The 27,427-nt window shown below is 38.5% G+C and overlaps 1 protein-coding gene across 7 annotated transcripts in view; it reads left to right on the forward strand.

Moving 5' to 3' along the window:
- Nucleotides 1-27,427, forward strand: part of ADGRG6 (adhesion G protein-coupled receptor G6) — a 236,862-nt gene that overhangs the window by 122,634 nt on the left and 86,801 nt on the right. For 5 of the 7 annotated variants that reach the window (XM_068232044.1, XM_068232047.1, XM_068232046.1 and 2 more), the window contains 3 exons: nucleotides 8,710-8,784; nucleotides 21,091-21,173; nucleotides 25,534-25,586. In XM_068232044.1, coding sequence (XP_068088145.1) covers nucleotides 8,710-8,784; nucleotides 21,091-21,173; nucleotides 25,534-25,586 — 211 coding nt within the window. The remainder of the gene's footprint in view (nucleotides 1-8,709; nucleotides 8,785-21,090; nucleotides 21,174-25,533; nucleotides 25,587-27,427) is intronic. The other 2 variants (XM_068232048.1, XM_068232051.1) reach the window with 1 other exon arrangement.

A 27,427-nucleotide genomic window follows, 5' to 3' on the forward strand; every position in this document is an offset into this window, starting at 1 on the left:
TGCAAGCCAACATCCAGATACAGTGTAAACGCGCAAGGCTTGTTGTCTTAACAAACCTCCCTGTACTCTGTCAACTCTACATAAATGATGTGTACTGTGCTGAAGCTGCAGATTTAAGCAGATGGACATTTATCCAGAGCTCAACACCTCCTGTACCCTTCAGACTCCAGAAAAAGTGACTTCAGAGAATATCAATGCTTCATCTTGGCTGGCTTTGCTGCCTCAAAAACATTCTTGTATTTAAAATAAATTGCAGAGACAAGATGGCCCCCTATCGCAGCAGCAGTCCACTTGAATCCAGTTTGGAATCACAACAGCCGGGTTGCAAATACCACACATCTGGGTTGACCTGCACTATTTACAAAAGCATCATGGCTGCGTGGGGGGCATGGTTAGTGCAAGGAGGGAGGTGGAGCAGGTAAAGTTCCATAAACTGAAGCAGCTCACATCATCCTTATCTCTCTCCTTGTTTCCCCGTACTTCCTCAAATGGTTTTTATTGAAGGATAGAGGTAGAGGATGGGGCTGTTTTAGGGAAGTTTCTAATATTTTTAGTGATAACACAATTGTGCTTTTAGATATATTTATTTTTTTTAATACAGAAGTAGTGCCCATTTGCATTGTTTTCCTATTTATGGTGGTAGTTGTATACAAAATATATTTAAAAGTTCCAGTGCGTAAATATCACAATATCAGTGACTGACGTAGTATGGCAGCCACGGCTCTTGGAATTTGGACAATATCTCCCCCATCCTTGCAGAACCTGTATGAGCCAAAACCAATTCCGGTACATACCCCTCGTTTGTACTTTGTGAAATAAATGATTCTGATCATTGCGATAAACATCTGTATATTTTGTGTTCTGTTTTCATGCATGTTGTTATGCATGGCTACCTCAAATGTCTTACTGTAGTATTAGTATACATACTCCTTCTACTACTTTTATACACTTTTTAAAATGTACCGTACTTATCCATCCGCATAACACTTTATTAAAGCGGAATATAACCCCGCATTTCAACTTTGCTCTAAAACATTATTTACAGTATATTATATGCAACCAGCATTTTTTTTTTTACTAGACCAGCATTGGAAGGGTAATGCTGGGAATACACGATGCGTTTTTGCGTTCGTTTTTGCCGTCGTTTTCGCTTTCGTTCGATTCTACTCTCGATTCACTGCTCGATTCTCCTCTCGATTCCTTATCTTTTCTTATCAATTACATTCACTTGAATGAGGAGAATCGAAACGAAAGTAGAATCTACCAGATCCAACAGGTTGGAATTTATCTATCGAACCCATCTATCTAAAGTAAAAACTTAACGTGTATTCCCAGCATTACACAGGGCTTTAAAGTTCCTTTAGATTTCTGCAGACGCATCTGAAGCTGAAATAGATACATTTTGTTTACATAATGTATCTAAGTGTTGAATGTGACTCATCTCTCTCACTGAGAAGGAGCTTGGACGACAGCCAAAGAGTGTGTAACTGTTTATCAATAGATACATGTAACTTAATAGAATGTATCTATCTGAACTTCTGCATATCTCTCCAGGACCTTTAAACCTCTGTGTTTAGCCCTTCCAATGCTGGTCTAGTAAAAAAAAATGCTTTTTGCATATAATATGCTGTAAATAATATTTTAGAGCAAAGTTGAAATGCAGGGTTATATTCCGCTTTAAGTCCCCCTCCAGAGTAATCATCAATTTGACCAAAATTGAGTTGATTGACATACAAGGAGTTCTCCATTTACACCAGATGTGTTTTAAGAATAAATGTTGTTGAAATTTTTCAGTTTAAACACGAACACTATAAAGTGTTATATATCTGCTCCACATGTGTAATTTTTATTAAGCGTTTTTCTCTTATGGGACCCAAAGTACAATGGTTTATCTTAGTTATAACTTTAAATGGCTTATACAATTCAGGCAAAAATAGCTTATGGCAGATCATGTTCTTTCACATTTGGGGAATACAAACATGTGGAAATTGAGAATTCCGTGTATGCACCTTGTTATGGGATTCCTTGATGTTGCGGTGATTGCTTGGTGTTGAAGAACAAGGAATTAGGAAATCTTCCTAATGTAAACAGAAAAATAAAACCACAAATGACACTGATTCTAACCCTTTCCATCTCTACTAATTTGTATGTTCTTGCTGTGTCTGTCACACTTGGGAAGATTTCCTCCTTCACTCCAGCTTAGGTTATGTATGTAACTGATACTGGAATTATAGGAATTCTATGAGAATGGGCCAAGTTTTAAAAATTATACAAAAACGGGAGGGCGCTGCCCAGGCGATTGATTTAATTACAGGGTTAATACTGTATATACTGTTCCTTGCTGCAACCTACTCAGGTGGGGTAACCCCCGTTCCCCACCGTCCACAGAAAGAGATATTTATAATATTTGAGAGGTGCGCTGGACAGATAAATGGAAAATTGAATTAAAATCTCTATTTATACTGTATTCAGTTCATAGATATATATAAAAAAATGTTTACACATAAAAAAACAACCTGCTGATGAGCTCAAGCCACACTATTCATTCACTCCTTTAGCACCATCATACTCGGCGTGCTGGTTCCCTTAAAAATTGTGTGCATGTACAAATATTCTCCAATAGGAAAATTATGCAATGCACATACTTATACATACAATTACCAATAGATAAAAATTGGAGTCTAAAAAAATGGAGCTAAATTGCTTAAGGGTGGTTTGGATCCATCATCAAATTCCCAACATAACAGGCAGAAAAGGGAGAGGGTCCCTGACGTTATTGCAACTATTCAGTCGAATCAACTGTGTATTGTCCCATCAAAAGGATTCCATTCATGTATTACTGTCTCAGGGATAGTTGTAGCGTCTATCTCACCTCTTGTAATGTTCCTCCAGTGAGTAGTTGTAGTGTCCTAGTCCCACACAGTCTCTAGGTGGCTAGGGTTCTTCCAGGGGTTGATCTGGATGTATCTTCTTGGGGGATCAGCAGCGGGGAGCGGGCTCACAACGCCGTCTCTCACTCCGCAATCAGCTTCCGGTTCTCCGTTCCTCTGTGATGACGTCACTTCCTCCAGTGCGTCCCACACACTGCTCAGGCTGCTTCCCTGCGTTCCACCCAGCTGGTGCTACGTTATGCACTCTCCTCGGGCAATTCTAACAGGCACGATGATTGACATGTTTCAACGGTAACGACCGTCTTCATCAGAATCTAAGGTTCTGATGAAGACGGTCGTTACCGTTGAAACATGTTAATCATCGTTATACTGCAGTAGAGGTGAAGGGGCGCCCCATTCTATCTACTAATCAGCGCACTTTGCCTGTTAGAATCGCCCGAGGAGAGTGCATAACGTAGCACCAGCTGGGTGGAACGCAGGGAAGCAGCCTGAGCAGCGTGTGGGACGCACTGGAGGAAGTGACGTCATCACAGAGGAACGGAGAACCGGAAGCTGATTGCGGAGTGAGAGACGGCGTTGTGAGCCCGCTCCCCGCTGCTGATCCCCCAAGAAGATACATCCAGATCAACCCCTGGAAGAACCCTAGCCACCTAGAGACTGTGTGGGACTAGGACACTACAACTACTCACTGGAGGAACATTACAAGAGGTGAGATAGACGCTACAACTATCCCTGAGACAGTAATACATGAATGGAATCCTTTTGATGGGACAATACACAGTTGATTCGATTGAATAGTTGCAATAACGTCAGGGACCCTCTCCCTTTTCTGCCTGTTATGTTGGGAATTTGATGATGGATCCAAACCACCCTTAAGCAATTTAGCTCCATTTTTTTAGACTCCAATTTTTATCTATTGGTAATTGTATGTATAAGTATGTGCATTGCATAATTTTCCTATTGGAGAATATTTGTACATGCACACAATTTTTAAGGGAACCAGCACGCCGAGTATGATGGTGCTAAAGGAGTGAATGAATAGTGTGGCTTGAGCTCGTCAGCAGGTTGTTTTTTTATGTGTAAACATTTTTTTATATATATCTATGAACTGAATACAGTATAAATAAATAGAGATTTTAATTCAATTTTCCATTTATCTGTCCAGCGCACCTCTCAAATATTATAAATACAAGTTTTAAAAATGTCTGTTAACATGTTTCTTTGCATTTGGGGTGATTTGTTTCTTATAGCAAAATTATTTGCTAGAGATGCAAGTGCAATGAAGCAAGCTGAAAAGAACATGTGTCCAGTTCAAATATCCAGAGTTCCAGTCATATGCATGAACCTAAAAGAGCACTATGCTGAAAATTCGGCTATTGGAATAATCCTGATAGCATGTGCCTAATAAGAAGATCATCAAATGTTCAGCAGTGTTTTTTTTTTAAAGGTTTGCTAGAAAGGATTTCACAGCATATTTACAGGTCCTGTCTGTTGGTTACCAATGTGTTCTCCCCTGCTCACTCTGTCTGTTCAGCTTATCTCTCCTCCTCTTGGGACACATTTCGCAGTATATATTTCCTTCAGACTAAGATGGAGTATCTGCACAAATGTCTCAGTGGATGCTGGGACCATGATTTCCTGCATTATTACGGAATTGTGCTGCCATGTGTGCAATGGGGGCAGAACTACAGCTGCTACTGGCCTCACCCGTTCCCCCTGATCACAGGTCAATTCCTCAGAACTCCATTGATCAGCCATGTTCCCCACACACCGAAAAAAGGTTGAGTGCTGGAGGGGGTGTGTGAGGGGGGGAGGGATCCAGAAATGGGATTATAAAGGGATTTTAATCTTATGACACAATTTGTTTAGCTTCCAACACTAAAAACAGTGAGACGGTGACAACTCAACTGCACAACATAAACAAATAATTAATCCTTAGTATTGTTAGCCCATTATCCCGGCAATGTATAGAGTTAGAGAGATTGCATTTTTCTCAACAAAAATGGAATGTACCTTTACGACTGGATATTTGACGTTAACACTGAATCAGTTTGCTTCACTTCACTTGTAAATCAAACACCTGCACTGGTATAAGAATACGTCAAAAGAAGTTACAGTATAGGATAGAGAGAAAAGGAATAGCTATGTAGGACGTTGGCATGCAAAAAAATGGGTGTGAAATATTTAGTTTTAATTTTTTTTGCCAGTATTTTGTCACTTCTAACAGATCAGTGTTCAGGGAGCACTGAAAGATTGAGTACCAAATGTCTAAAGCAATGTTTTATGTTTATGTGCAGTGTTGATATCCAGATGGAGCACCCTTTTTAAAGCTGGCTATAGTTGTGCAGGTGTGTCTGCCTTGTGAACTGATTAACAAGCAGAAGTGGCATGTGTACCATTTAGTATTTCCTTTACTTTTCTCCCTAGTAAATCTCTGTGTAAATAATACTGTCAGTTACCTGTTAATCAAGTCAATAGTAGCTAAATGAGGTAGCCGAGGAAGAGATGAAGACTGAAAGTGCATATAGTGTAGTATTCCACAGATTTGGAGATTAAATAAATCAGAGGTCCACTGTTAAGGCAACCACTGGCATAGGTAGGCAACATTTTGTTTTACTACTCATCACTAGGGTGTATGTGATGTCCACAACACTGGTAAAATAAAATGAAAAAGCCCTGCCAGTTTGGGCCACCCTCTAAACTAGTCACTAATGAAGTTTACGGTACTAGTAAATGCTACATTTGTAGAGATGTCCTTTTGTGGATTGCATGACTACTGCTTAAGCTTCAGGATGAAAGTGAGGCAAGCATACCAGCGGATATGCAGAGAGCACTAAACATGTTACAAAAGCTCTAACCACTTCCCTGTAATTTTATGTAATCCAAGTTCAAGTCAAAAATGTAATTTCACTTCCTGTCACAATGACACTTGTGCAAAAGGGTGAGGACATATCCATCTAAGTATCACAGAAATAAAACTGTTGCAAACTACTGAGATCTACTTTAAACTGAACAAAAGTAGAGGTCAAAGGTGTGTTAATATGTGCAGATTTTTTTTTTATGTTTAATGAGAAGTACACATCCATCTACTATGTCAACCATGCTTTCCATTTTTATTATGTTTGATCTTTTAACATCCACTAGAACACCCATTTTTACACCTGCTTTGATTACTGCTGACATAGCTAAGTTTAGTCTGGTTCCTGGTAAGGCCAGCTCAGGTCAGTCTCGTTAATTATTAAGGGTTACTTTTAAAGTTTTTGTAAAAAAATAAAATAAACAAAATCCTTATTTTTTAACACTTAATCTTAAGTATTTTTTACAGCATAATTGATAATTTTATTTTGCAGTGGAAGTTTATAATTGTACTCTCAACACAATTTGAGTCAACAATTGCCTAGCAGTCTCAAAGACTGATATCGTTTGTGAGGCTGTCAATGGACCTCATTAAAGAAATAATTACATTTGTAGGCATTCCAATCAGATGTAGCTGTCATTTTTTGTTGCAACATTCTTAAATTTGTGTTTACTGTAATAAAGCTTCAGGTACTGTAGGTGTGGAAGATTGCATTGAAGGAAGATACAGCCTTATGTAACAGGCTTGTTTTGCTTGATTATTTCATTAGAGGATTTAAAGGGAACCTAAAGCGGGAGGAATATGGAGGCTGCCATCTTCATTCTCTAATAAACATGCTGAGCTTTTTGTTTTTGAGTCACATATCTGCAATGACCATGCAGCCAGTGGAGTCAGACCAGAGTCAAATGATCTCTCATTCTCATTCTGAGCCTGTGTATAAAAGACAGAGCATCAACACAGAAGTCAGGGAACTGGCATAGTTTATAAGAAAATGAAGATGGCCGCCACTGTATTCTTCTTACTTTAGGTTCGCTTTGAAGCGAACGCGAGGTTAACCTTGGGTCAAAAGTTAAATGCTTACATGACGAGAGGCACCCTTTTGCTTCCCACACCATCCTCTGGACCTCCACCACTGCCAGAGACCCTCCTGCACACAGTGACTGTGCTCCACTTCATGCACGAGAGTGCCTGTGCTGTAAACACACGGCCATGCTCATGCTTGAAGAGAAGCACAGTCACGAGCTTGGAATCCCATAAGAGCTTGTCTGATTCCTTTGGGGGTCCATGCTCAGCAACAGGGAAACAAAGGACGGCGTGGGATATCTCTACAGGATCCAGGGGCTTCCCTTTTCTTAGGTAAGTATTTGACTTTTGACCCGAGGCTCGCCACCTTATAAAGAACACAAAAAAATAATCCAGTAGTAAAAACCCTTATCCTCACAAAAGTCCATGGTTAATGTCTTGCAAGTCACATGACACTAGCTGGGATGTGGGGGTCTTAAGCAGGCTGGGAACTGCATCTTCATAGGACTCATTACTTTCTGTAGCTTGTTCTGCTAAAACTTTTCCTGCTGTTTAGTATGGGAGATGGGGATGTAGTAAAGACTGTCATTCACTTGCCCTTCCACAGTTCGCAATGTGAGGGCTGCCATTTACCCTGCTTCAGTGAGTACTGGAACCAAATGCTTTGTAATGGCCCATACTCACGAGGGACTTTTGTCGCCTCAACACACGGCGCGCGCGTGTTGCGGCGACAGGTCGCTCGTGAGTATGGGCCGCTGCACGCGCGCGCACCCCGAACTGTCGCCCGCCGCTCATGTCGCCATGCGATTGAAAGTTTCAATCGCATGGCGACAGTCGCCGCCGCACCTCCCCCGCAACTGTCGCTAGTCCGCGTGAGTACGCGGACTAGCGACAGCAACCTCCATTGTATCATATGGAGCTTCCGGCGGGGGGAGGAGGAACGTCGGCGACAGCTTCCGCCTCGCCGCTGGTCCCTCTTCCGCGTGTGCACGCGGAGGGACCTGGCGAGAAGCTGCCGCCGGCCTGTCGCCCACACGCTCACGTGTGCTGGCGACAGGCAACTTCTGCAGCCCGTGAGTACGGGCCATTAGAAGTGAGGGAGGCACGGCAACCTGTCAATCACCTTGCCTTTTTTATTGACCAATGGGAAGGGGGCTTTCTTCTTCCTAATGGCTCAACTTTCTTCCTAATGGCTCAACTTTCTGACAGTAGGGGTGTGGAAGATGCTGACAGTTGATTTAGGAACAGGGCATGTGGCAGGCTGACTTCCAAGCAAGAATCACGGGCATTTTTCTTTTTGCTTTCTTAGCTAATGTTTATCTGTTGTTGAGGACTTATTTTCTTTGGATTTGAATTTTAACTCTGTAACTATATTTATATTAACAGGTTTTCACCATTGATTCTCAGGATACATAAATACAGAATTTTTAATCAAAGTACTTAATTTGTATTCTAGGATGACTTATGGAGTGCCTGTACAAAATAACACACGATGATTAAGGGATTATTTTGTTGCATGAATATTTATATTTGGAATAATTAACAATCAAGTTCCAATTGATTTGTTGTTTGACTAAAAAAAGTACTTAATGCAAATCTGCAAAGGGAGCTCTATTATTTTAGGTAAACTTCAGTTATTGAAGTTTAAAGGTGGTGCTGGGACTCTGATGTGTGTCTTCCTGTAATGCTTCTTTCAGTGCACTTTCTCACATGCTTCACTTGGTTGTGTTAAATTCTCTAAAATAGTAGGGCTCCCATGAAAGAAAATCTCTTTCTTTCTGTAATTATGTGAGTGCAATGATTAGTGAAATTCTGAGCTGTATGCTTGTTGGCATTTTATTGGCTGTTTTATTTTTTAATGACACTTAGTGCTTTCACTCTGCAGTTGATCCCCAGCATTGCTCCACCCAAGCTCACTTTGTATTGTGTTTTCCCCAGCTACGATAGCTACTTCACCGTCCACTATGATAACTACTAACATGACTACTAACAGCACCGATAGTCCAGAAAATGGTAAGAAAACCCAAATGCAATATTTGCTTTTAGAATGCTGCATGTATAAAGCAAATAATCATTAATGTATTTATATTGGTCCTATGACAACTAAACCACAGAGACAAGTGAATAGATAGAGGACAGTATATCTAACTGATATGAATTTAAAATTTTTTGTTCTGCTTGTGATTTGGAAAATTATAATATGGATGCGGTTTTTATAAGGTTAAAGGATTTTAAATTTCCACCACTGCAGTTTAGCACAGCCATGTTCACCTGGTAGGATGTGGCACATTTGTAGCAGTTGACTGGAGCTAACACATCGGCTCAGTGTGAATGTCTGGCCACCCTTTGGGGCTACTTTGTTTCCTTAAGAATGGAACCCTCAATGGTTGCAACATTTTGGGACTCACTAATGGTTGGATAAACTTATATTCCATTTATTTTTGAAGTGTTTGCTGGAGTATCTTTTTACTGCAAAGGTAGGTTGTGATTGCACTCTACTAGGGTATGGAGCAGCTGGGATGTGTGGAAAACACACCATACTGGGGCTTTCAGCATACCAAGAATATGCCCTCAACTCACTGTCATCTCACACCTGCTACCATTGAATTAATAGGGAGACAGTGCGCATGTATTAATTACTGGGCTTTGCTCTGCTTGGTGAATAGGCTGTTTGCATTATTTACCAAATCAATATTTGGTGGCCCTTTCCTGCATTGCTCAGTTAAATGTATTTTTGCAGCACTGTGCGCTTGTTTGCGTTCATTTTGGTAAAAATTGGACCAATTAAAAATATTTATTATATAAAAGAAACAAATAACATTCCCTACACCTTGAAAACGCTAATAAACTTATGATCCACCATACAAGTGGCAAGGCCTATCTTGGGTCTCTATCCCCTTTCTAATACAAACCACCCAGCTTTTGAAAATATCTCATTCCTCCTCCTTTCACAGTACCTTTGTTGCCATGTTGAGGACTTTTCATGTGTTAAAGGGGTAATTAAATAATGGGATTATATCTGATTAATAAGTACCAGGTTACATTAGTACCTGTTACCCATTCCCTCAAAGAGTTAAAATGAGAAACCCCATTATTATAAAATATTTTAACAATAACACACAGGTATTTAGAATTGTCCAGTCAAAGTTCAACCTCAGAATCCATGTCTGCTTTTCAAATGCATGTTTTTTCCCTTCTTCTGCAGTTCTGGTTTTGTGCTTGCAGAATGCTGCAACCACTTTTTTTCTCCTTTTGCTTTTGAACACCAAGAGCCCTAGAATTAATGTATTTGGATTTCCCTTTGAGAATGTATGTTCTTCCATATCATATAAATGCTTAAAAGAATATTCAAATAAGTCCCATTGTAATACACAAAAATCAATGGGAACCCCCATAGGGAAATTCAGATATTACAATTTTGAGGCTTCCTACTGGTAAGCAATGTTGAATGATGTTGGAAGGTAGTTTGCAAGCAGCACAGAGGAAAAGGAGAAAACAGAGGATTCACTTGGGAGAAGGCTGCTTTTCTGGGAGGGAGAAAGGCTGAATTATTTTTCCACAAACGTATTGCCTTGTACCCTACCAGTGGTGAAAGCCACTGGGTTTTTATTGGTCTGTGGGTGGATCCCCTGGTTCATGGACTCCTGTTTCTTACCACCCAACTTGCATGATGGTTGGGGGTTAAAAAACTAAATATTTAACTACTTCCGTACCAGCAGTCTCTGGTCCCTTAAGGACCAGAGACTGCTGGCACCAAAAATCGCAGAATACTGACGAATTGCCACACATACCCGTTGCTCTCGCTGGTCACAACGCTGTCCCATCATCGCAAACCCCTCTCTCTGCTGTCTCTATGATGGCAGAGCGATGGCAGCCGGTCAAGAGCTTCTTTCATTGGCTCCTGACACTATCAATGTGAGCCAATGTGATTGGCTCTCCATGATCACGCAGTCAGGAGGCAATGAAAGCGGCTCCTGACCTGCTCACAGAGCTCTTCTGTCTCATAGATGGCAGAGCAAGCGAATTGCGGCGTGGAAAGAGCGGCAAGATTGGCGTAGTGGTGGGGATGTGGAATAATGACGCAGTAAAATCTATGTCCAGTCAGCACCACCTGCAGGACATAATTTGTACTGCTTCAGTCCGGAAGCAGTTAAGCTTGCGGAAAGTGCATTATAACCATTTTACCTGGCAGTTATGGGATGACGTTTATAACATATCCATGCATGCTCTTGACATGCAAAGCAGAAGCCTTGCCAGCCATTTTATAGTGTTTGCTTACATCAGCACTATGGTTCTTATACAAGGACAGTATTAATTTACCATTAATGCTTGTTTTAAAATATTTAAATGAAATGTGAAACAAAGTTGCGCTCCATAGGATATTTATAGTGGTTCTACTATTTTAAATGTGTGTGTAACTTTCTTTTCACTTCATACATACTATAAGTAAATAAATAGTCTACTTTCCTAAATCTAATGCAGTGTTCACCAAATCATAAGGTGCTTATAATATGTACACAGAATTTTGAATCTCCATATATTAACTAAAAAAAATAAAATAAAATTAAAGGACATCATCCATAAAAGCATGTTAATTAATATATATGAGTAACTATAACCTTAACTATAATAATAGTAATCTCTCCTATTGGAAGTAAACCTAGGCACGCATTTTACTATGGCTGTGGTGATTACCCTTTAGGTGGCCAATAACGATACAATTTGCTGAATGATCGTTTACGAATGATCCTTTGAATGATCAGAAATGATCATTCGTGACCATAAATGGAAAAAAAGCACCTAACCAGTCCGGTCAGATTTAATCATATCGAACTGATATTTGTATCAATTCCGTCGATCTGATCAGATTGGTTAGGAAATTTTTGTCCATTAGTGGTCCCAAACGATCATTTCCGTTTGTTCATATGAATAATCATTCGTAAATGATCGTTCAGCAAATTGTATCATTAGTGGCCACCTTAAGTCTGATAAACAGATGAGCTGGCTTGGAAGCTTGGTACTGTTGCTGTATTAAGCTATTTGTTTTTTTCTGTAGAACACAGTCTTTATTTCTACAGTATTCTAAGTGGCTTGGGTTTCATAGAAATGACAGTCATTGCATAATAGGCACAAAGCACAGCAAAGCCTCCCTGTCTGCCTTTGTAGAGCACCATTGTCAAATGCTATGAACAAGGGACTCATTGCCACATTGTATTGTGGCAACTACCGCCACCCATTTTGGAGTGTGAAAGCTCTCAAAAGTTCTTTCTAAGCTACCTGTCTGTACTATTCCCTGTTTACATACCACTGCTTTTTTTAACCCCTTCACCCACCCTCTGCAACTCCCCCAAAAATCCACCTATCCTCAGCTCAGCACCAACCTTGTAGCGGAGCCATCCTCTCCATGTTGCTTCAGAAACCAGCTCACTGATTGATAAAAAAAAAACATGGAGCACGCTGTGGAAATATAATACAGAGAGTACGCAGATTAGCAGACACTACTTGAAATGGGTTCTTCTGTTGAGTCTGGGTAGGAGCTGAGTTAACAATTATTATTATTATTATTATTATTATTATTATTGCTATTAATGTTTTATAAAGTACCAACACCAGCAAGAATAAGAAAATAAGTGTTTAGAAAAAAAGAACACAGGATACTTCAACCTCTTTCTTTTATGTACATCAAATAACAGATGTGGAATTACTGGTACCACAACAGTTATGGTTTGAATAGCATGAAAAGGGATAAACAGAGTTTTTTTCATTGTAACTGGACCACCATTGTGGATTCTTAGAAATCACACTCTCTGTACCTGTTTCTCAAGCGACTTTTCCCATAATTCTTTTATCAATATGCTTTAAAATAGGCCTTTCCTTGCAAATGTCAGTAAAGTTCTTTAAACAACTGGTGTTGCTAATTAACTTCTACTCTGTGACCCTTAATGTTAAATATTATAAGAAATGACTCTTATTTGTTATGATGATGAAGTATATTGCCCTGTAATAATCATCTTGATGAAAATGTATCTCTTACAGCTTCTTATATGGAAGACATTCAAAATGTATATAATGGTTTACAGTTGCTGCACCGGCAGTTCAGTTTCCAGGCAGATTCTGTGCTTTTCTCATTGTAATGGCAATGGAAGCAACGCGCATAGAAAATGCGTGCTGCAGTGCATTGTGTGCTGTGACAGGTGCATTGCCATTACATTACACTCTGGCCAGCAACTGATGCACATTCACTTTTAATTCAAATAATAGGAGGGAGGCCCTCTTGCTTGGCAATATCTCTTATATTGTACACAAACAAGTAGCCAAACATTTTCAAGCTTCTCGCTCCTCTGTGTGTACAATACAAGATATGTCCAAGCAAGAGGGCCTCCCTTGTATTATTTGAAAATTATCTAGATCTTTCTGGATTGGCAAACCACAGAGGGTTAAACACCGGCAACCAGGAATTACGTGCTGGTAGGAGGTTTAGCAGTAGTCACGACCATTGTATCTGCAATTACTTTAAACCTAGACTTATTCTGTTTTTTTGTTCCGCTTAAATGTGAATGTGTGTGTGCACCTTTGTAAAAAAACAAACAAAAAAAAAAAAACCTATACGTTATGCACAAGTAACAACTTTTTTCCAATTCATTTACTATATGGTATAATATATGCAGATTTGCAGGAACTCAACGTTCCTGCTACATTTCCCATCAGAATGAAGAGAAGCCTCCTCAAGCGTTCCTCAGATAACTGGCAGCTGGAAATGCAAGATTCCAAAATTAAAGGTGTTCGAAACATAGGGATAATATCTACTCCAATTGTTTGGCCCATAAAACAAAAACCGACGTCTTCTGAGAAAAGTGCCACATCTAGAATGGCAATGAACCTTTGGTTCATGACTATGACAACTCGGTCTTCTTGGTCCTTATCTACAGTTGATAGAATAACAACTGAAAGTGAGGTGACTGAAGCTACCAAACAAGAAAAATCAAGTCACAATTTGGTCTCTAGTAATATCTCTTCAGCAGTTCTTAATCATACTAGCAATGAATCCTTTGTTTCACCTAGAGAAGATGACTTTCCAGAGAAAGAGGCCGAAGGTTCAGGAAGTCAAGAAGAGTGGTATTTGCCTTACTATATGAAAATAAATGACACAAGTTTCAACAGCACACATTTTACTTATGACTACACCAATCATTCATGGTGGCTGCAGTGGATTTCTCAACTTAATGACAGAATGACATCAACTTATAATGGAAAACAAAAATTAACATTTGATAGTAAACAACATAAAAGGATGTTAGAATATTTGTACCCTAATTACAAAAACTTAAATCTTACTTCCAGTTTTTTATATGAGTATCTTCACCAAGTACTTACTCATAAAAGTAGACAATCAGACAATCAAACAATAGATAAAGTCCCCCTTTTATTAAATGAAAATGACACAAGTACGTTGGACTATTTGAAATCTACAAGGGAAAGTTTGGATGAAGGTGATGACATTATAGGTTCATTAAAACCTTCTATGCATGGGATTTATAGTTTAAAAAACTCCGTGGGGGTGGGGTTTGACTCTTCACCAGAGTTTAAGGGTGAAGAACATAACTCCCAAAGTGCCCACTTGGCATCTATTATGCCAAGAAATAATTATTTGAACTCTGCACATATACAAAATAAATTTGAAGCAAATGCTATCTCCTGTAACCCTTTATCCAGCTGTGCCAATATTTTTAGAGAACTTGACAGAGTATCTAAACAATCCACCACCCAATTCATAGACTTACCTGGAAGTTTACCAGCTCAAAGAGCAAATATACAATTAGCAATTGCCAACAATATGCAGTCTCTTTTATATTCTATGTCAAGTATGACACAAGCGGTAATGTTAACAAAAAATGTAGGGAATGTTGATCACAATGAACTGTCAATACTCCTCAATCAACAAAAGATAACAATGCCCCATACATTAATGGAAAGCTATGAAACCCCATATTCAAAGTGGAAAGGACTCTCTGATTCATATATCTTGGGTTCTGTGCTGGATGACCACCAGAAAGAATCAACATCGAAATCTGATGACCCTAGTGAATACTGGAAACCACTTATCGAAGGTGCTAAATTTACACCAACTGCAGAGCTTCCATTTGACAGCTTGTCTACTGAAGTAGATGTTAGCCCACTACCAAAAGAGAATCTACATAGCCAAGAGGAGGAGTTTTCAGGATATGATAACTTTTTGGAAGCAGAAAAACTTTATCTTGTGCCCAGTATTTCAGTGCTTGAAAGCAAAACTTGGAAAGAAAGACAGTCCTTTATGAACTTAGAATTAAGCATTATTCCAACAAAGACTTTTTCATTTTATACTGCATCTACATTACAGTTAGTAGACGGTTACACTTCACTCACTCAGTCAGTTAGATACAAAAATGTTTCCTTTGAGACAGTAAGCTTTGGAATCATTGAAGAACAAAGTGAAGTAAGAACTGCAAGAGAAACGAATAACTTATTAGAGCATTCAGTGCAGAGTGTTTCTTCTCAGCCTGTAGTTGCCAGTCCAATGTCCTCTACTAAGCACAAGGTACTGCCATGTACTATGCAGGTATTGGTTAATGGTGAACAACATGCTGTTTCTAATTCAAAAGTTTCAGACATTCTAGGCAATTCGGAAACATCATTTTTTGGAAAAGAGGAGGATCTCTTCACATCACCCAGTAGCTCTGCTGATGACTTAGCACTGCAAACAGTTTTCTCCAGTAAAACAAACTCGCATAAATTGGAGCACAGCAGATACACTGCAACACCACACTTGACACAGAACCACTTATTGCTAACCTCACACTTGGATTTAGTTTACATGGGACATAGTCCAACCATAAAGCACACCTTATCTTTCACAGAAATGATGACCCAAAATAATATCAGAAAAACCAAAGGTCTTCTTGAAAGCGCAGACTCACTAAGTGTTACAGTGGGGCATTCCTGGATGCAGACTGCCTTTGTTGACATCACATTAGGACCTGTAAATGCAGAACCAAGCTTTTTGCAAGTTGAAATGTCTTCAGGAAATATGGTTTCAGAGCATTTACTACAAGGTTTTGGATTTACCTCCAGAACATTGGAACTAGTTGGTCAGAGTTCTGGAGCAAAGGATGTCTCTCTTGGTGAAGGAGAGGGACAAGTTTTTTTCAGTGTAACACCTCAAAAATATACTAGCAGTGGACTATTTGAATCTGCTTCACCAGTCCAGCTTTGTGATTGCGTTTCCTTAACTGATGGGGCCTGTTTATGTGGACAAGAGTTTAACAGAAGTATGTACATATACATTCATAGTCTAGAGACCTGCTTTGGTTCATAGATAGTTTTGCTTAGAAACTGATTATTTTGCAGGCATAATTCTCTATAGAAAAGAAACTAGAAGCTGTAGAAGATCTAATTTCTTTAGCAATGTAAAAATAAATTGTATGTATCAAATCTACAAATCTATTAAATCATTTTAGATGTCTACAGGGGCATTTATCTTAGTGACTGAATTTAATTTATTGGTAAATCAACAACTTATTTTTCCCATACAATATGGTTTTGATGGATCTCAACTGTTTTTTATGCTCTGATAAATCCCCCACTAAATTAAAGCTCCTTTATTGATTGATGATCTCCTCAGAGACTGCAAAGACTGAATAATTGTTTCCTGATCTGTTTGTTACATATACATACTGCTCAAAATTTTCATAACTTAGGCAGTGTAAGGCAAGAAGTCATTAAAGGACAACTGAATCGAGAAGTAATGGAAGCTGCCATATTGATTTCCTTTTAAGCAATGCCAGTAGCCTGGCATTCTGCTGATCATCTGCCTCTAATACTTTTAGCCATAGAACCTGAACAAGCATTCTGCAGATCAGGTGTTTCTGACATTATTGTCAGATCTGACAAGATTAGCTACATGATTGTTTGTGGTGCAATTCAGATATTACTGCAGCCAAATAGATCAGCAGGGCTGCCAGGCAACTGGTATTGTTTAAAAGGAAATTAATATGGCAGGGCAGCTTCCATATTCTATTCACTTCAGTTGTTCTTTAAAGTGTACCTGAGATTAACATTATGGATATATTCATACTTTCCTGGGTCTTCCTCCAACCCGGTACACACCATGCAATTATTACTTTAGATCCTATTTGAGTGACTGATTAGATTGATATTCAGATCTGACAGCGATATATAGAAGAAATGTATTATTATTATTTTTTATTTACAGTATGTAGTGTTTTTTTTTTTCAAATTCAAATCAGATTTGTGATAATTTTTCCATCTGGAGACAGATTGAAAGGACATAAACACAGAACAATTGCTATTTTCCAGCATGTCCGCACTGCTTCCAAATGAGAAAGACATTGATTTTGAGCATGGGATCATTTACTGGTAATCAGCAGGCTGTAAGCACAGAGGTATCTTTATTCTGTTGTCCATTACTCTTCCCCCCCTCCCCCCATAACACTTATACAGTAATTATAATAAAACAGCTGCTGACCTGTTTGTTTGTCCAGTTAAGAAAATATCCACCTGAATCAAAAAGCAATGGCTGTTACGGGTCTTGTCAGGTGAAAGACACCAAGGCTCATATGCAACTCACTTTCTACTATGTTTTCTCCTAGGTGATAATTTTTAATCTTCTCTTTAAAATAACTTTTCAGCATTTTACAATTGAAAAAATACCAAAATTGGTAAAAAAAAAAAAAAAAAAAAAAAGCTAACAATTATTTTGTGTATTTTCTTGCTTGCTAAGTAATAAAAGTGAATTGCATATGGGCCCAGTTGTCAAGAGAACAGGGGATACCTGTCACTGAACAAAGTAGCCAGCAACTGTGTGTAGAAAAGTAATGGCAATTTTAAGTATCAGATACATGAGCCCCTGAAGAAAGGGAAGACTTGTTCACATCAGCAGCTATGCTGACAGATGAGAAGATATACTATATCAAAAAGTGGTGTTTCTGTGCATTGCCTCATACAAAGTATATTGAGGATTTTATCCTATTGTTACATGAACGACAATGGGAGATATCTAAAAGTATTGAAATGGTATACTTTCCACTTAAAGCAGTTCAAGTACATATAAAAGGTGTTTTCCTTTAAATCTGAAAAAGGAACATAATAATTCTAGTGCAGCCCCATAAAGTACACAATCCACCACCACCAGTGTAACCACTCCAAAGAACTTACATCGGTATAATTTATTTAACTCCTAATGATAGAGGCTGGAGGTACAGAGTGGACAGCCAACAACATGGAGGAGTGTGCTGCTGTTTAGAGCAAATCTTTATACTACTGTTCTATAACATAACCAACAAAAAGGGTGAGCATTTTGTATAAGCAGTGGTGGGTTATGCAGCACCACAGACACCGCGCATGAGATAGGGATGTATGCAGTGGCGTGTGGAGGTGTTGGTCGCACCGTATGGGGAGCTGTTTCAAACTGCATGAGTAATTCTGTATTCTAGACAGCAAAAATAAAGGATGAGCTTGTGTTTATGGTAAGGTGCCACACCTTGACCATAGTGGCTGGCAGTTGTTAGATTTTACGGGATTGCATTATGATCATGTCCCTTTTTTTAAGTTTACCTATAATGTATTGGGTAGTTGAAAGAGGTCAATATTGTGGGCTTTGTGGGAAGTACCTTTTATGTTCACTTAAATTCATTTGCACCTTTGGCTTATTAGGTAACATCTGCATTGTGTGCTTTTGAACAGAGAGTCCGTAATACTATTAACCATGAAGTTTTAACTTACAAAACATAATTTAGTTTGTTTTGCTCAATTTTAGATCAGGCATATCTTGTAAAGTGAACATTTTGGATACAAGTATCAGGCACACAATTTAACCTTTTTCCTAATATAAGTAGATGTATTGCATGTTTCTAAAAACAGTGGTGTGTTTAGAAATAAAGCAGCCCAGCAACATTAAAATAATGGTTTTAGATTTATTTTTCAAATACAGAAGTTATGTATGTATAATGCTGAGAAAAGGGATTGATTCAGGCACATGCACTGCTGAAGATAGTTTCTCTAATATCTCCATATGTACAATTGTGCGTGACTAAATGCCATCTGGATCTTTGAGATAATGTACTGAGGTAAGAACTTAATTCATCGTAATTGCAGTTAATGTAGGAAAGGGGGAAATCCTTAAAGCTGGAAAGGTATTGTATTCAGAGAAGCAACACGGATACTGAAGCTTAGGTTTAAAAATGAAATGACAGTTCAAATGGCAAAACTAAGCCCAGGGAAACAGTGGTTGCTAAATGTTTCCACCAGTTAACTATTTAATATGAACATGGTGATGATGATAATACATATTTTAAGCTAAGGTATGTATATTCTGGTTTTGGTAGCCCAAAGCTGCCATTTAGGGCACTTTTCTACCACAGAAATTGTGAACACATTGTTTTGCAGTCTCTTGGGAGGACTATATCAATATCACTGTCCATTCTGTTACACTAATACCTATTATGATATGATTAATGTAATTTAGCTGTCTGGTATCTGCTACCAAAACATGAACTAACAGCATGGATATCAAATAACTGACACTGTTGGTTAAATAATGCATTAATAAAACATGCAAACATGAATGCTAGCAACAGTTTCCCTTAAAAAAAAAAAAAAAAGAAAAAGCCTCCTTTGGAGATCCTGTATCAATATTTTGCATATGTATGACTTTGAGCTCAACACAGCTTTGTTTTCTTTGGCTACAGATGAATTAGTCTTATTAAACATAAGTGGTGCCTTGTTGATGTAGATCTCAAATCAGTCAAATTAATATTCCATGGATGGGATCTCCAGATCTGGAGGTATGTAGGCTCCAGCACTGAGACAGGTTCCATCTGTGCTTGTTATTAATGGGGGTTGTGTAAGCAAGTAATTGATACACTATCAGTAAAATACTAAGAACCGATATTGTGACCACAACTGTTTATTTTTCCTCAGTTGTGTTTTTAAAGTAACTGTTTACATAGCTTTTCATTACTGCTTTCATGTTACTGTAAAGGAATCAAAGGATGAAAAGGATCATTGTTTATGAGTAGCGGGGTATGTAAAGAAATTAATTTCACAGAAGCCAGGCAGCAGGTGCATGCACCAGTGTCCCTAGCATGCTAGCGAACTATTACATATTTTCCTCTAAGTTCAGCTCATTGATACACAGCCCACAAATCTAGTTAATTACTATTTTTATCTTTTCCAGGCCTCTTGCATACTTTGTTTACTCTGGACATTACACCAACACTCATTGTCAGATAATGTCACCGTTTAATTTTGTGATAGTCTGTAAGACACAGCCCCTTAAACAGCTAGACTCATAGACAATTCACATTACACCTTAGTTTTCTCCAAGTTGATATTTTCACAACTTGCCATAAAATGCCTTTTAAAGTGACACTTAAGTCAAATACTTACGATATTGTGGCTTAAGTGACACTTAAGCCACAATATCTCCCCCTTTGCTGCTATTGCGGCCTTCCTTGCCGCAATAGCAGCATAGGAGGAGATATTGTGGCTGGGAACGAGAAGAATCACTCGCGTTCCCAGCCTGATGGGCGGTGATGGCCAAACCGGAAGTGGCCGCCGGCGGGGATAGGAGGATCGGAGGGACACGGTGAGGGCACCAATCAGCTGCAGGGGGCTGAGGAAAGCCCCAGGTGCGTAAAACATACCCAGGTGCGTAAAACACACTTTTACACTTAAGGTTCCCTTTAAGCCACCAGCAGGCAAGAAAACGCTCAAAATAAATTTGATAGTACTTTTTCGCCAACTTTTGGGTAGTTTTTCAATTTTAAAAAGCTGGAAATTTAGTTTAAAGAGAAGATAAAAATTATCTCCTAGGAGATAACTAAGGCGAAAAAGTGAATTGCATATGGCCCCTAGTGTATCTGCTAAGGTTGAAACTTTAGAGTTTAAAATTCAACATTTTAATGACTCTTCAAATATTACACATTCTATCAGAGTTTAATGCAATTTAGGTCTTTTGTGCTGGACACACATACTAGTATACATATTTGGCATTATAAACCAAGCATGTGCTAGAAAAAAAAATCAACTAATAAACTAATGTAAAAAGGTGGTGGGGCAATAACTAATATAGCTACATACACCTACAAATGTTATGTGATTTACCACTATACTGTAATAATGCTTCCTAACATATATAAATAATTCATATGACCTACAATAGTGTTCAATGAACTAATCATTATAGCTCCTATTAATAAATGAAAGAAACGGTCACATCATTTAATCTGTTCTAGCAATGATACTGTTGTTGTTTTTGTGTAGATGGAACATTCTATAGGATTGCCATTACAGTTATATCAGAAAAAAATGATGATTTGGCTGTTCAAAATGCGGTAATCAGTTGGGTAAGTTTAATACGTAACCATTATATTTAAAGGATGATTGATACATATTTGATGAATTAAGATAGGCCAGGCTGATGTATACTAGGATAAGTTTATTGCTCAGAGCAAATTTTGTTTAATATTAAATTAGGGAGAGTTACAAAAAAAGTTGTTCTTTGTGAATCCATAACTATCTGGCCAATGCGCTGGTCTCTCCAATAAATGGATGAATAGCCCAGTTTTTAACAATTCTCTGTACACTCACAAAAAGATTGAAAAAGTAATTTGGACTCCTTATCAGTTCATGTTAATGAACTCACCATAAGCCTTTGTTCAGGTTCATCCTCCACAGTGAATGTCACAGCTCTTATAAAGACACCTACTGTGCAGTACAGCACTTAAAGTGAATCTGAAGAGAGAGGTATGTGGTGGCTGTCATATTTATTTTCTTTTAACTAGTACTCAGTTGTGTCTGAATCACACACCTGGAACAAGCATTATGCTTGTCAGACTTTTATCAGAAACCTCTAATCTGCATGCTTGTTCAGGGTCTATGGCAGCAGACAGCCAGGCATAGTTACATAGTTATTTGGGTTGAAAAAAGACATACGTCCATCGAGTTCAACCAGAGAACAAACTACAACACCAACACCAGTCTACTCATTCACATATCCCTGTTGATCCAGAGGAAGACTAAAAACCCTTACAAGGCATGGTCCAATTAGCCCTAAAAGGGGAAAAAAATCCTTCCCGACTCCAGATGGCAATCAGATAAAACCCCTGGATCAACACCACTAGGCATTACCTAGTAATTGTAGCCATGGATGTCTTTCAACAATTTGTATACATTAAAATTAAATATGTCAGTGTCCACATCCCTCTCACTTCAGGTTTCCGTTGAGATAAAAATACTATCATACATTTCAGGATTTAGAAGAAAGCACTAATTACACATTTTTATTTTTTATCTGAAGGAATAATACATTATCTTTAACTTAATAACTCCTACCTGGCTCTAGCAGATGTTGTAACACTATTACAGAGAAACATCCTCAATTCTAAAGTAAAGGAAATGCCCAGAATGCTATATTTATTCCACCTACTCTAGCAGCAAACAGTCTAGCTAACTGACGTTCATTATCCATTTATGTTCAGTTCACAGCTGAAAATGTATATTGCCTGGGTAAGAGTTATAGAAGAAAAATAGTTTTGAAGGCCCTCCCCCCAATTATCTATGGTTGGTGTAATTTGACTTATGAGGCCTTTCACCCTTCTTGTTAACCAGTTTCATTTTGTGTTCAAACCTCACTTTTTCACAATAGTGTCTCATCTACTTAAAGGAATACTTAAGGGAAAAAAAAAATGACATTTACTCACCCGGGGCATCCCTCAGCCCCCTGAAGCTGGATGGTGCCCTCGCAGCCCCGCTCCGATCGTCCTGTCCCCGCCGGCGGCTACTTCCGGGTTCGGCGACAGCCGCCGACAGGCTGGGAACGCGGCTGATTTTCCGCGTTCCCACTCGCTATATGCTGCTATAGCGTAGCTATATACGCTATAGCAGCATATAGCGAGTGGGAACGCGGAAAATCAGCCGCGTTCCCAGCCTGTCGGCGGCTGTCGCCGAACACGGAAGTAGCCGCCGGCGGGGACAGGACGATCGGAGCGGGGCTGCGAGGGCACCATCCAGCTTCAGAGGGCTGAGGGATGCCCCGGGTGAGTAAATGTCATTTTTTTTCCCTTAAGTATTCCTTTAAGGCTTGGCTCACACATACATCTGCACATTTCCAGTCCTGTCAGTTGCGAATCCATTTTGCATCAGTTTTCTATTAGTTTTACCCGACAGGATTGAAACTGTACACCTTTTATTTGTGGACTCACCCATAGAAATCTGATACAAAACTCACAGGACAGGACTGGACCAGAAATGTACAACTTATGTGTGAACCAAGCCATACAAAACTGATGCAAAACTGACAGGATAGGACTAGACCAGAAATGTACAGATTTCTGTGTGAACCAAGCCATAGAAAAGTCGTACAAAACTGATGCCAACTGTTAAGAGCCGCCAGGAAAGGACTGGATACCTTTTGTGTGAACCCTGATGATACCCACTCATGTTTTTTTGTCCAATCTTATCAAATATGTGTAGTAGAAGAGTAAACTTATTAATATATGTGCAGTAGAAGAGATGCAGAAATCTGCAAATCGCAACAGGCCCATAGGTATTCATTGGGGTCCGTTTTTCTGCATCTAGAATCCACTTGTAGTGGAAACAGACTCTAAATAGCCACATCCGGAAATCTGGATGCAGAAAAACTGATACAGAACTGCTGCAGAACTAGTAGAAATAGGCTCTAAGGTTTCCTTTAAGGGGTAGGAAGACTACAGAATCTTGACGTACAGAGTTATCTTTCCAATGGTGGGCAGTGTGCTCACTCAGGTGTTGTTTGATCTCCCCAGTGTACACATTGTTGCATTCTTTAATACACTGAGATACATACAACAAGCTGGTTTGATGTGTTTCTTTATTGGATCCTTATGAAATAGAAGCCTCTGATCTCTCTAATGGGAATGTGATATTTGTTTCTCTGACATTGTAGCTATTAGGTCACTATGCTGCACATCTGATTTCTGATTCTTTTCACTGTCCTTTGGTCTGGTCTGTTATTTCCCTTTGCTGTTTTTACAAAGGCCCAATTTGGATAGGCACACATGTTTAAAGGTTTTTTTTTTTTCTTTAGGTATTTGCATTTTTTACTGTTTCTTTACCTTTGTGGTAGTAGCTATCACAGCTTTATATTGTTCATCATTTCTAAACACACTCAAATTATGCTGGGATCAAAATACTTTTTTGTGTGGGTATATTTTCTTATGTGTAAGTACTCTTTGACATGTAAAATTCAGTTCATGAAGGACAGAATTAGAGAGCTACCTCTGCTGGTCAAGATTATTTACTTGCTTGTCCATATCTTAAGGAGAAGGGGCACTCTTTTGAGCATGGTAAAGTTCACATTTAAGACAGAGCAGAGAACTGGTTCACAAGAAAGAGACCATCTATTACAAATTGACACAGGTAACCCTAAACATAGAAGAACTTAGACACCAATTATCATCAGCATATAATGCTAGCTTATCATATATGTAGGAACGTAAGACATTCACCATCTGCAAAATAAGTTTCAGATAGCTAGACTGTTTGTTGGATGAAGTAATTGTATAACCTGTACGTATAACCATCTGGAGTTTTCCTTCACCACGTTAGAACTGAAGAATTGGTGGCACACATACAGATATCCAGTTAAAGCAACCTTCTTTGTATACAAATTGTTTTGCTGTGGTTGGATATTATGTTATGAAATATCCTATCAACAATATTTACCAACAAAGTGAATATAATTTGTTTGGTAATTTATTAGGTGAAAACTAGGAGAGATGATTTCTCCCAGGAAATGTTGGAACCAGATTCCCATTTTAGAATCTGAATTACACAATAGTATCCAGCGCTCAGTTTAGTTCAATTAATCATTGTCAACCCAAATTTAGGGGAGCCCCGTAGTGATAATGGTTACTCTAGACAAAATACTCGGTGTCACTGTGTCTGCATAAACACACTATAATTTATTTATATCTGCGTAACAAAACGCAGATATAAATAAATTATAGTGTGTTTATGCAGACACAGTGACACCGAGTATTTTGTCCATTTTAGAATCTGCAGTAAATTTGTAGAAGTTTCATGGTTCTGAATATGGCATCCTTTTCAAACATTGCAGTAGTGGACCACATAATGACTTTCTGTATGGTTGTACAAGTGACTTGTTTATTCAAAAAGCATTGACTTTAAGAAAGAAAAGTTACGATGTAAAATATAACCAATTCATACATTTAGATTAACAGATCTGGGTAACAACATGGCACCATAATGATTTGTCCATTACTGTGTTTCTACAGCTAACATTTTTATTTTACAACAAAAAAAAAAAGAAACATTTTAAAAAGAGACCTTATATAGTCTACCTTAATATGATTTTTGCAGCTGTGGAAGGCATTTTCCTCCAACACAAAAAAAGAGATAAGATGAGACGTCAATGGAAAAAAATGGGTTGGGTTTTGAACTGTAAAATAAACAGATGAATGTAGAAAACTGTCATATGCTTTTAAAGTAGGAAATGTATCTAAACTGTGAAATAATATACTTGACTTGCACGAAGATCAATTTAAACATATTCTAAACGATCCCATTTCCTTTTAATTCTTGCAACTAAATTGTTTTCAGTTTTCCAAATGTCAGTATTGTTGTTTTTTGTGTGTTTTTTTTAGAATGCTCTCCTAGTTGTTGTTGCAGTTTTATCTGAAATATAAAATTATTTTTATTTTGTAGCTTAACGTAACATTTCAGAACTGGAATTATTCAGTATTTGTTTTAAACATCAGGTAAGCACATTTTTAAAATAGCTTTATATTTTTACATTTGTAATGCATAAGAAAGTATTGCTGTATTTTTTCACGTTTAAAACACTAACAGCATAGCGGGTTTTACTGAAGCGTGTTAAATCCACTGGCAATACCGATCATTTTTATGAGAAATGATTGCTTTGTAGTATGAAATAGTCAAACATTTTTCCAGCATTGATTTTCTTTTTTACATATGCTCATCTCATTGCTAAAGGACCACAAAAGTGAATATTTATAAATGTTAACATGTTTTTACTAATACCATGATAAATAACCACTTCCAGCCAATGGACGTGAAAATAACTCTCTGCACTCCCCTCACTACAAAATCCTAGATAACTGTTTATTTATCTCTGAGCTGATAACAATGCTACACAGTTGTAAAGGAATGACAGCAAACCCCTCTCTTTCTCCCAGGGAATTTAATGGCAGGATTAATGTGTAAACAAGTGTAAAACAAACATTCCAGGAGCAGACAGCTGTAACAAGAGAGTAAGGTATACAGAAGGTTTTCCTAATACATATTGAAACAAATGAACAGTTTAAATAAACAGGAGAGAGAGAGACACAAAATGTGTGGATTTAATGTACAATAGAAGCTACAGTGGGATGTGAAAGTTTGGGCAACCTTGTTAATTGTCATGTATAAATCGTTGGTTGTTACGATAAAAAAAGTCAGTTAAACCTATCTCATAGGAGACGGGCACAGTGATATTTGAGAAGTCACACACAGGAGACACGCACAGTGATATTTGAGAAGTGAAATGAAGTTTATTGGATTTACAAAAAGTGTGCAATAACTGTTAACTGTTAACTCAAACAAAATTAGGCAAGTGCTTGCATTTAGGCACCACAGGAAAAAAATGAAATCAATATTTATTAGATCCTCCTTTTGCAGAAATTACAGCCTCTAAATGCTTCCTGTAGATTCCAATGAGAGTCTGGATTCTGGTTGAAGGTATTTTGGACCATTCCTCTTTACAAAACATCTCTAGTTCATTTAGGTTTGATGGCTTCCGAGCATGGACAGCTCTCTTAAACTCACACCACAGAGTTTCAATTATATTCAGGTCTGGGGACTGAGCTGGCCATTCCAGAATGTTGTACTTGTTCCTCTGCATAAATGTCTTAGTGGATTTTGAACAGTGTTTAGGGTCGTTGTCTTGTTGAAAGATCCAGCCCCGGCGCAGCTTCAGCTTTGTCAGTGATTCCTGGATATTGGTCTCCAGAATATGCTAATACTAAGTGGAATCCATGCGTCCCTCAACTTTGACAAGATTCCCAGTCCCTTCATCGGCTACACAGCCCCACAGCATTATGGAACCACCACCATATTTTACTGTAGTTAGCAGTTGTTTTTCTTGGAATGCTGTGTTCTTTTTCCTCCATGCATAAGGTCCATTGTTATGCCCAAATAACTCAATTTTAGTTTCATCAGTTCACAGCATCTTGTTCCAAAATGAAGCTGGCTTGTCCAAATGTGCTTTAGCATACCTCAAGCGGCTCTGCTTGTGCTGTGGGCGGAGAAAAGGCTTCCTCTGCATCACTCTTAGATACAGTATCTCCTTGTGTAAAGTGCGCCGAATGGTTGAACTGGCACAGTGACTCCATCTGCAGCAAGATGATGTTGTCGGTCTTTAGTGATGGTCTGTGGGTTGACTCTGACTGTTCTCACCATTCGCTGCTTCTGTTTATCCGAGATTTTTCTTGGTATGCCACTTCGAGCCTTAACTTGCACTGAACCTGCGGTCTTCCATTTCCTCAATATGTTCCTAACTGTGGAAACAGAAAGCTGAAATCTCTGAGACCGCTTTCTATAA

This window comes from Hyperolius riggenbachi, chromosome 4 (genome assembly GCF_040937935.1).
Source record: "Hyperolius riggenbachi isolate aHypRig1 chromosome 4, aHypRig1.pri, whole genome shotgun sequence".
NCBI classification, from domain to species: Eukaryota; Metazoa; Chordata; class Amphibia; order Anura; family Hyperoliidae; genus Hyperolius; species Hyperolius riggenbachi.